The sequence below is a fragment of the Gallus gallus genome, chromosome 2 (genome assembly GCF_016699485.2).
Source record: "Gallus gallus isolate bGalGal1 chromosome 2, bGalGal1.mat.broiler.GRCg7b, whole genome shotgun sequence".
NCBI classification, from domain to species: Eukaryota; Metazoa; Chordata; class Aves; order Galliformes; family Phasianidae; genus Gallus; species Gallus gallus.
In genome coordinates, this window is record NC_052533.1 from 85,245,772 (window position 1) to 85,256,986 (window position 11,215).

General features: G+C 39.9%; 1 protein-coding gene across 2 annotated transcripts; it reads right to left on the reverse strand.

Annotated features, from left to right (window-relative positions):
• Window positions 1–1,815: 1,815 nt before the first annotated feature.
• Window positions 1,816–11,049, reverse strand: BAG1 (BCL2 associated athanogene 1). Of its 2 annotated transcripts, NM_001109692.2 has the most exons (7): window positions 10,947–11,049; window positions 8,405–8,533; window positions 8,160–8,242; window positions 7,340–7,453; window positions 6,688–6,795; window positions 3,063–3,125; window positions 1,816–2,570 (listed from the first exon to the last, which is right to left on the reverse strand). In NM_001109692.2, the coding sequence occupies exons 1-7, from the start codon at window positions 10,987–10,989 to the stop codon at window positions 2,481–2,483; spliced, it is 630 nt and encodes a 209-aa protein (NP_001103162.1). In that variant the 5' UTR covers window positions 10,990–11,049; the 3' UTR covers window positions 1,816–2,480. The 2 variants fall into 2 exon arrangements, with proteins under 2 accessions (NP_001103162.1, XP_015137814.1); XM_015282328.4 differs by lacking the exon at window positions 7,340–7,453.
• Window positions 11,050–11,215: the final 166 nt, after the last annotated feature.

Below are 11,215 nucleotides of genomic sequence, written 5' to 3' on the forward strand. Positions count from 1 at the left end.
ACCCTGCAAGGAGGGCCGTCCCGGTGCTCCTGGCACCACAGCCTATATACGGAAACAGGGGGGAAGGGGGCAGCTCTGTGATTCAACTCCAAACTCCACAAATGTAAACTTTAGGGCAAGATCTTCTGCCTGAATGGCAACGGGAGGAAGACAATAGGCAAAGTGAAAGCAGTGGTCAAGACACTGGGTGCTGATTCAGCAGCAAAACTGGTATCACATAGGTAACTCGAAATGCAACCATCCACTTTCCATAAGAAATCAACTAATTTTTTATACCTGGTAGTCAAAACAATTTTATACTGCATGAGTTTGCCTTCACACACTTACACATTTGTCTTAGGAACCAAACATGCTGCTACGAAGAGCTGCCAGAGGGTCTTCAGCTCAGGACATACCCTTTGCTGAAGCCAGAGGTGCTGGTGGGAGAGGTCAATCCCTCTTTCCCTCCAAGTACCATATTATCAAAAGAAGATGTAAAACCTTCCAGTTAACCCATCTGGCTTTGAGATGTATTAAGGACACCCCCATGCACATCTCTAAAAACAGCAACTTCTAAGTGGGAGAGATGGCAAATAGCTGAAGCCAGTAGCCTTTTCCATTGATGGAAAGACTGAAAAGGTGATGCTATGTTGTTACCTGAGAGAAAAATATCAAGCAGTAGCAGAAGACAGATTGCTAGCCATGCCCACAGCTCCCATTTCTCTTCATGGGCAGACAAGAATGCTTTTCTGTAAAAGTTCAATGCATTAGAGCACACAATTGAGAAGGTGAGGATCCTTTCCATCACAACAAAGTGGGTAACTTTGCATCCTCTGATGTAAGCAACAATGATGCTGGTGGTTTAAGAGTCTGCTGAATCTGGCCCAGAAGCACCAACTTCCCTGTAACCCATGACCAGAATAGCAGGCCTAGGAAAAAAATACACACTCACCAAACATACCATTCCCTAAATCAAGATAGTAAAGCTTGCAAGGAATTTAGACCTTAAAATCTCCCACAAATGGTAAGAACAGAGTTTTAAATGCAAAAAAATACAACCGTGAAGAAACTGGTTAACAGCAAGAATACAGCAACTCCAATCTTAGTATGGCCAAAAGGCAGTTTTAGAATACGAGTGACCTTTTTTAACACATGGTTATCCATTCATTCAGTGGCATTTTTCACCAAAATGTTCCTCCAATCACAAACACCAAAGAAACACTTAAGCTTTTAATAAGTTATAAAGCTTAGTTTTTTGCTCATGAGCTCAATGGGTTTGTTGTTTGTTTTTTGGTTTTCTTTTTAACAGAAACGGGCTCAATGCAGTCAGTATTCACCAGCCACTGCCACACCTATCAGAAGCACCAGTGAAGAACCAACTCCCACTATAGTTATATCAGCTATGGGCTCTGTCTGACAACAGCAAGCAAAGTTGGCTGCCCCCACTGAAATGTGCCATCTCTAGCAAATGCTTATGGTTTTTGTATGTTTTAACCTAACAGAGAAGGCTACGCATAGCACATATCAGAATGTGACTGAGGTTATGACTGATTCTCACATAGCACTGTTAAAATAAATCTCTGCTACTTTGTAACGTTCTATAAAAATTTACTAATTACCATAACAGAATAATCACTGCAATCTTTCCAATAAATATAGCACGAGGAGTTCAGTGAAACCAGAATAAAGAACCTTTCAAAACAGCTCCTTAGTTATACCTTGTTTTAACTGCCCCCTTTGTGCATGAGCAGCATAAGTGATCTCATTTCAATCCCTACCATAACTCACGAGAAAAAAACAGTCAAAGTAAGCTATAAAAACCACAGTACATCAGAATTCCATGTAAATAAACATGTACACTTGTATCAAGAAGCTCATTAACAACTTAAAGCACCATTCAGAAATTCAGTACCATACATGTTACAGTACATTCCATTTATTATGACAATTTAAGGCTAAAATAGGTACGACTCCCTTATAGTCAAGCTTCCTTATATTTATAAATGCATACAAACATTAAGTAATATAAATGTGTAGGGTTTTTCTTATTGCTCTGAACTGTCTACTACAATGTTGAACTTTCCCAGATATTGTCAGGTTGTTTTTTTTTCAATCAAGTTGAAGTCCTAAAATTGCAACATATGGCACTTGTATGGTTATAGACCTTCTCTCATTTAAGTTGTAAATAAATTCAAAAACATATCAGAAAATATTGCCCATCATTGCAAACTCTGTTACGTAGTTAACCAAACAATTGTCCATAAGATACATAATTCACCACAAAGAATATTTCTGCGACTCTTCAGGAAGGATTTTCTTTTCAAAACAGTAGGCCTAACCAAGTGGCAAACAAGACAACCAGCAAGAAATAATTGACTACTACCAGTCTAAAAGACTGGGTTTTAAAAAACAAAAAAGCTGAATATGTGCTCCAAAACAAAGAGCAAACTTTTTTCTTGCTCACAGAGCAATTATGTTTCCTAATTATGAAGGGTAATGCCTCATTCTGCCAGTGCCAAATTCTTTGACTGCAGCTTGTCCATTTCTTGTCCAATATTTCCTTCAACTGTATCACACTGGGCAAGAAAAGCCTGAAAATAAACAAAAAAAAACCAACAAGTGTTACAGAGGATGTAATTACAGTAACGACAGAATGCTTAAGAACAGAGACTAAAGTCTCCCTCATAAATATGAAGATGCCAGTGCAGTGACCACCTTGTAGTTCAGTTTTCATTAATTACTTTTAATAATTTCATTTACTCAGAATGTAACAGAAACACAGGACTTGATAAGGCAGCCTCACTAGTCCAACCACTCAACTATTTGAGTTAAATCAAAGTTCATAAGCAACAATAAGAATCACAAAGCTTCAGATGGACTTTTAAACTCCCTCCTAAAACACACACTTTTGTAGCCACAGTTGGGAGGGACAGTCACACTCAGTCGAAGCTAAAACAAGTTGTCATGAAATCAAGGATGAGTCTATTTCTCAAGACTCCAAGTCAACATGAACCCCCATCTTCACTGGTACAGAAGTGTCCAGCAGTAGTAAAGGATAAGGGGATAAAAAAAAGAAAACTCACCTGAACCCTTTTCACCAATCCCTTCTTTTTTAGTCTGCAGTCATTGAAGTTCTCTGGCAGATTCTGCAATAAAATAAACAAGCTGATGTAGCTTAATGCTGAAGCTGACATACTAGACACACAGCAAAGACTGGATGTGTTAAAGATCTGAATCCTCTCAACAGGCATCTTGAAAACCTCATGCCTGCACAGCGAAGATAATTACACGAGGACTTAAAAATCATGAATTCAAAAAACGAGGGATACGGCATGCTGACTGTAAACAGCTGAGCTAGCAAATCTACCACACCTTCAGGTAACATAAAGCAATAGGTTACATACACTGCTTCTGTCTACTCTGGCATGTGTTAACTCCTGCTGAGCATCAAGTTCATTTTTGTTTGCAGACTATTAAAACGGATTAATTTCTTACAAACACATTCACTCACTCACTTGCTAGAATTATAACATGTCATCAGTAACACAGGCATTGCCAGTCTGCTTAACTGCACGTCTGATATTCTCTGCCATTTATTCATGGAAGGTAACAGATGTGAAGCGTTACGTGCTGACAGCTTTTAATTGAATTCAAACTGCATCACTTTCCACACTCCTTCCACCCGGTATGCTCATGTAACGTCAGCTCAGCGGTCATTACATGCTTGGTCATTTTGTTAAGCTGTTTTATTAAATTGGAGTGTTGGTGCAAAAAGTGCTCAGGTTTATGGTGGTGGTGTTTGTTTTTTTTTCTCTAACAGGCAGAACACCCATGCAGATTACTCTTATCAAACTTGTGTGAACATTCTTAGAAACATAACGCTCTTATTCTGTGGGGAAGAAGCACATTTGTAAGTAAGTTAACCAGGTTAACTCCAGGAATGTGTCATTCAAAACGGAAATTCTCCTACAGGAGCCTGTCCTGTCTACAATCCTTCCTTCATATACGCTGTGTCTTCTTATATCCTTTGCAGTTACAGCATGAAATGGTTTCAGAAGTTGTTATTACATTTTCAACAATGGTTACAATGGTCTAAAATAAGAATTCCTTTTCACTTGTGGCACAATGCTTTCATATTGTTCATTTCAGAAGCTACGCTGCTCTTTACAAACTGTATTTTCTAGCACTGTGTACTATAGTAAGACTTTGCTCACTGCAGCGCATTCCATCTGCACGTCTCCTCCCAATAAGCAGGACATTGTGAAAAGATTCTGTAACGTGTTTTCCTTCAGACACTGAATGCCCCAGAGACATGTCAAAACATTTGAAAAGTGAGTTTAATGCTGTGGGTGACCACTCTTCAGACACTAGTTCTAGTTCATAAACAATACTGAAGGTCTTTGGAGTATTTAGAGCTTTCACACAGGAAAACAAACTCTAAAGAAATATTACAAGGTTATATGAGGTATCACAAGAGGTCTTAGAAATGACACCCTATATCCACACACAAAAAATCCTATTTTCTGTTCGTTTTCAACAGCACAGTTCACTTTTATGATGATAAAACAATCACAAGAAACATTTAGCATAAAGAGCATAGTTGATGCATACTCCCTTGATCCCATCCGACAGGGATATTACAATAGCTACCACACATCACCAATGCTCATCAGTTGTAAATGAGGATTTTTCCCGACCCTCTATGTAAGAGAATTTTCGTTGTAAACAGCGGCTTCTTTAAAACAAACCATTAAATGGCAGCTTGTTTTAATTGTGAACACACAAATGGTAACAAGTAGGTAGCTCTACTTTCACTGAAGAGACGACAGTATTTTTATGCTTCTTATGCTTTAGAAGAAATCTCCCCCGAAGCTTTGATTTCAGGCTTACGATTCATACAACAAGATTTAAGAATTACTATTATGAAAAGCTTATCCCGTGTTTATTTATCCAAATATATTCAAAGATTTAGTAATAAATTCTCATCACCCCAAGTGTAAGCGACAGAACTTCAGAGAAGCCAGCAAACTGCATGTTAGCAGCACAATTCTATTAGCTTTGGAGTGTTTCCTTCTTTCCATCCTTGAAACGTCGATTGAGTATTAGGAGGGACAAGGAGACTGCAAAAAGCTTCATCAGAACAGGATGGTTATTCAGGTAAGGCTTACAGAGGAATTATAACTCAAATAATCCTCAAGGAGCATGAGCCACCAGAACATAACTATGAGTGTCTTGCATTTCAGAACAGAAGGTTTTTTTCACTTGTGTGAGCACTGTTTCTCTGCAACGCTCTGGATTCCACGTCTGTCATTAAAGCAAAAGTCATCATGATAACAAAGTAATCTCTCAGACCACAGTATTGGTGGCAGACTTCCTGTCAATGAGAGGAGGATCATAAGAAGTATGTAGTGTCATGTCTGTCATTTCACCCTTTCCTACTCATCTCACGAAAGCTTTTATTCATGAAGCTTCTCAGTTTTTTTAAAAACTGTGATCAAGTCAAGCATTTTCTGTGTTCCCCTGAGATCTGTAATAAGCAGTGTGATTTCACTTTTACTCCTTGACCAAATCCTCCAGTTGCTAAAATATTTCTGGTTTCTCTTTGCATTTCTGGTGATGCAAAGAGACAAATCAAGTGCTCAACAAGACTGAACTAGTGTTCCTCTTGAATAATAACAATAAAAACCTTCAAAGATCTGTGGCTTATGGAAAGGCCCAGTCTCTTAGATGTTTACAGGATCCCTCCACCCCTCTTGCTGTAGAAGCAGCAGCTATTTTAAACAAATGTTAAAACATGTAAGTTGCAGCTGCTGTACCCAAAAGCTTCAAGACTGAGCTACTTCAAGACTATGCTTTCACACTTTTGGCAGTGACACCATATTTTACTCCCACTCCAATACTGTACAACAACCCAACTACTTCTGGCATTTCTTAACTGAGTACATCTTTTCAATTTCTCAGAAGCTTCCACGACAAACCAAACAACAACAACAAAAAAAAACCCACAGCCTTCTTTGTATATTAAACAAATATGGAGTTCGGTAAATATAACATAGCTTCATCCACTGGTGTGAAAACTCTCACTTTATTTCTTGCTTTAAAAATGTGAGGCTTATCAACGCCATAGGCTCTTATTAACTCTTCACTGGAAGTAATAAGTAACTACATGAAAAGACAGCAGTCTTTAGTTTTAGCTCTGGCTTCTCTGCTTCTACAAGAGACAAAACTGAGGCACAGGGACTCCATTATTCCCTCAAGATGGTTATAAGACTTCTAAAATCTTGTACTAAACCTGGAAGTCCCTTGCCCAGTACTACATAGAGTATGAGCAGATAGATAATCACACCATTATCATAAAGTTTACTAGTAAAGTTTGCCAAGATAAGCTAAAAGGGTAGAACTGGAGTAAAAGATACCCATTTCATGTCGTCTCAACAGACTGCTGCCCCAAATGAAGGTTTTCTGTAGAACGGAGATGTATACGTAAGAATTAAGGCCACCATTTATAAACAGACGTTGCCAAGAAGTCTTATGGACACATACAGGAGCAAGAGCTGGTTAAGAAAGAAAAGAATTTGCAAGCCAATTAACTCTTTTTGAAAGCCAAACTGAATTTGTTCGTATTTTAAAATATCAAAGAATTTACAAGAAAGATGTACTCTTAAAATTCTGTCTGGTTTTGGTTCTTTTCTGTGACTATTTACTTACAATGGCATCAACCTGTTCCAGGATCTTCATGAACTGCTCTGCAGTTCCTTTTATCCTCTTGTCCAGCTGTTTTAGAGCTTCTGCTTGGAGATCCTTTGCTAAAAATCCCTGATAAAGAAAAAGGGGGAAGTAAAGAAAATCGTTCCACACCTTACAGAACGCTCAGCTTGGAAAAATCTGTCGGTGTAACAAAGCAAAAAACATCTTTTATTGTAGTTTCAAGTATAAAAGGGACTCCCATCTCAATCTGTATTCCATCAGTGTGTAAAATCAACCAGTAAAATCTGCAATATTTCCTTTTAGGTTCAACAAAACTCAAAGCAACAGGCATTTTCCTTTGAACTATAAAAGAAATCTTCTCTTTTTCTAGACCTACAAATAACATCTATTCAATATTTACCTTTTTGCAAACAGTGCCATATCTCTCTCCATTTCAGAAACTCAAAAACGACATTTGAAATTCAGTAAAAAAAATTACTATCTATTTTCTCCACGGACAGCTAAGAGGAGCAGCCTATTACTGACTACTCAAAAACTTAAGCAAGCTTCAGTTTATTGGGGTTTTTGCTGTTGTTGTTATCGATTTATTTTTTTAAATATATACCTGTAAAACAATTTTGCAAAGACAGAAAAGGACACAAAGCTGGCATACCTTCTGGATACTTGTGAACTCTTTATTAACTTCCTCTAACTTATTAGCTATTTGCTCCACTGACTTCTCCAGATCTTTTAACTTCTTTAATTCAGCTTCTTCTTCTGGACTATTCTGTGTATTCAAAAGTATAATATTCACAACTATGGAACAAATAGAATGACTATGCAGCTAAAGAGCAGCAACAGTGGTGATAGGAGACACAAAAGCTTTTGTTGACTTAAAATATGCACTGCACTGTGGCTATCCTTTCCATAATTTAGCACCTATCATATAAGCCTCTCCCAAAACTTAATAACAAATGCAGTAAATGTGGCAATGTATATATACACATTCAATGGCACAAATTTGAAGGGAAGATGAAAAGCACAAGCAATTTCTCTGTTGTAGATTTTTCAGCATCTTGTAAATAGAAGTAACTTACAGATCAGGTGATATCACCTCATATTCTACTCGGCAAAGCTACTCACAGATCTTTTCACTGGAAACAACCCAGCAGACTCAGTAGCAACGGGGTGGGTTTTTTTTTCCCCATTAGAAAAATGAAACGGGCAAAAAAGGTCATGAGTGCATGGGAGGTTCACGAGCAGTAACAAGGATCGAATTAGGCAGAAGTCTGCCCATAATACAGTTTCAGAAATCTACAAGCTGCAGCGTTATTCGCAGTACAACGCGAGACTGGACTCAGCTTTGTGAGTCGGTAAACAAGATTACCTTTATGCTGTAAGCACTATCTGTTCAGGGGCTGAACCATTGACCATTGAGACATTAGGATAACATATGGAAAAAAAAAAAAAGCAATTCTGAAAGTCACACTAACCCTTTTCCCAATCAACATGACTTTGCAACCATTTTTAACACCAAGTGCTGACAATGGCTGTTCCAATTCTTTCAGAGATTTCCCTAAATGGAAAGGAAGGGAGGGGGAAAAAACAGTCAAAACATTACTAATTGTAGTCAGTGCTATACAAACATCTTTTTAAAGACATTCAAAACACGGACGCCTGCAAGTGACTAAGATGAAAGCTACTGCCTCTTACAGAAACCAACAGATTTATAAGTTACCTTTGTATATAAGTTTCTGAAAAGAAACTGGAACACCAGTGACTTGTTCTATAAGCACAGCCATGTCTTGCAGCGTAGGCTCACCATCTTCCTGTTGAGAAGCAACCTGAATATTGTGTTTTTCATTACCTAATAGAATAAATAAATAAAATAGGTAAAATAAGCGATACTTATTATCTAGAAAATATCACAGGAAAACAGTTTCTAATATTTATTTCCATTAATGTAGAAAGTTCTCAAATCGGTGGTTCCTACACGCAGTCTAAATCTTAAATGAAAGTATTCTTAGAAGGATTCTTCATAGGATCACCTGGGTTGGAAAAGATCTTCGAGACCATCAAGTCCAACCATCAACCTGACCCACCGACTGCCATCACTAAGCCACGTCTCTCAGTGCCGTAACTACTGCTACTCTATTGCAACTCCTTCCTCTTAAAGTGACTTACCTCAGCTGAAATTTTTCTCATGCTTTCTAATAACCTGAAGAATTGAATTGGAAATATTCTACTGGCACAATGTTCCTTCTCCATACCATTTCCCACCTAGTTTTAAACACTGCACGTGGTCTAGACATCCCACAAGTTAAAGCACAAAAGCCTTCCTGGTCTCTTTAATGTCCTACTTATAGGCAACTTCTGATGTTGTAAGTCTTGGGGAACCAGAGATGATTTATCACTTCCTTTGCTCCCTAGCCTTTACAAAAGGCAAGCAATGCCCACACTGCCTCCTCTCCATCTGAAAGAATTCTCACAGTCCAGACATTATTCTGCCTGTAATACCACTGCTATGCAGCCTTAGCCACCTTGCCAAATCTCATCCTATATGTCACCTCTCACCCGTGGCATATCCTAATCAGACTCCTTAAAATTACTTGCACACAAATAGCAGGAAGTTCTAGGAAAGGAAAAAGGAAAAAGGAAGATGCCTACTAATCTCTGCATCACAACAGAAACTTTCCATAAACCCTCTGCTCCCACACCTTCAAGGTCAGTCAATTTGAAAGCACCCACAGGAATCTGCCACCGTTGGCTGCAAGGGAAATTAAGACTGATATTTTTTCAGTTTACAAGAGAATGCTCCTGAACAAACACCAGAAAGAAAACTGTTCTTATGCCAAAAAATTGAAGTGCATTAATATTCTGCAAAGAAGAGCACTAAAAATACTGATTTTAAAATGTTTCCGCCTGCCAAGGGTCACATATAAAGCTATGCTGGGGCAATAAAAACTTGCAAACGCCTCTAACAGTATTTTTAAATTCCAAAATGGTTTTAAGCTCAAAAATCACAGTAGAGAATCTCTCTCCGAAATGCTTTCCATAAACAGACCTTCTTCCCTGTTTGTTTGGAGGAAAAACAAATGAACAAAAAAAGCCAACATCAATAAGCAGAACATTTCAGTCCCGATCTTGTTGCATTTCAAAAGGTTGCTGTGAAACATACAGCTCCCTTGTGTAAAGGCTGTGACTATCAGCATTTGAGGGAAAATAAAACAAAGAAATGAGAAAGAGGACAGCTGAAGTTCACCTAGAAATGGAAACACTTTGAACAACAAACCATGAACACCGCTTTGGGCAGACTGCAACAGAAACTCTACCACTGATCCACAGAAGAATGAAATCAACATGGGTTAGAAATGGTTACCGCAGCTTATCAGTAAAAGATGATACCAACTTAAAAGAACTAAGGCTCATTTCCAAAACCTTTAAGCGTCAATACAGTATCTTCTACCCAATAAAGCAGTACAAAGGGTTGTGTGTTGCTGTTCTCTTTTTTACTCATTATCTCCACCTCTCCCTATGCTCACTCACAACTTTAATACAAAAACTGCCAGAAGCTGAAGTTGCAGATGAAGGGTGCCTTCTATTAGCTAATATTAATAACTAACTAATAACCAGATAACAACTGGAAAGATAAAAATATTCTCCCACCTTTTTCTTGGCAATATCGTTGTCTCCCTAACCCCAAATACATACATTCATTCAGCAAACAGGATGGGAAGGTTTAGATTGGACGTCATGGGGAAGTTCTTTACAGAGAGAGTGGTGAGGTGCTGGCACAGGCTTCCCTGAGAGGCTGTGGATGCTCCGTCCCTGGAGGTACTGAAGACCAGGATGGATGGAGCCCTGGGCAGCCTGGTCTAGTACCAGATCTGGAGGTTGGCAGCCCTGCCTGTGGCAGGCGGGTTAAAACTTGATGATCTTTGTGGTCCCTTCCAACCCAAGCCATTCTATGATTCTATGAGCGTCCACAAGGTAGCAATGCTTTTAGTATACGGCACCGACTTCAGCACTGACAAGTACCATTTCAACGAAGGCTGCTACTAGAAGCGATCCTCGTTCCGCGCCCTCTGGCAAGGGCAGCCGTGCCACCGGCAGCGAGCCGCAGTAGCACTCGGCCATTCCCTCCCTCCTGCAGGCCTCTGAACTCCCCACCACAGCCCGCAGCCGCTCGGGGCCGCCCCCATCCCATCCCGCCGGGCGGCTGCTAATGGCAGAAGCACGACACACCCACCCCACACCCACCAACCCCGGACGACTCTTACTGTACGTGACGGTGACAGAAACGGGGGCTCCAGGAACCGCCATCTCGCACCGCCACAGAGTAACCGTCGGCGGGCACCTGCCCAGGCGCACCGCTATTGCGTCACTTCCGCCCAAGACCCCGCCCTCTCGAGACCGTCTGGCTGGCGAGTGACGTCACTTCCGAGAGTGCGCAGAGAGGAGGCGGGGCCGGCACTCCGCCATATTGCCTGGTGGTGCAGGGCTGTGCGTCGTGGGAGAGCTGTGTTGCTGCGACCTGCTCGCAGGAATG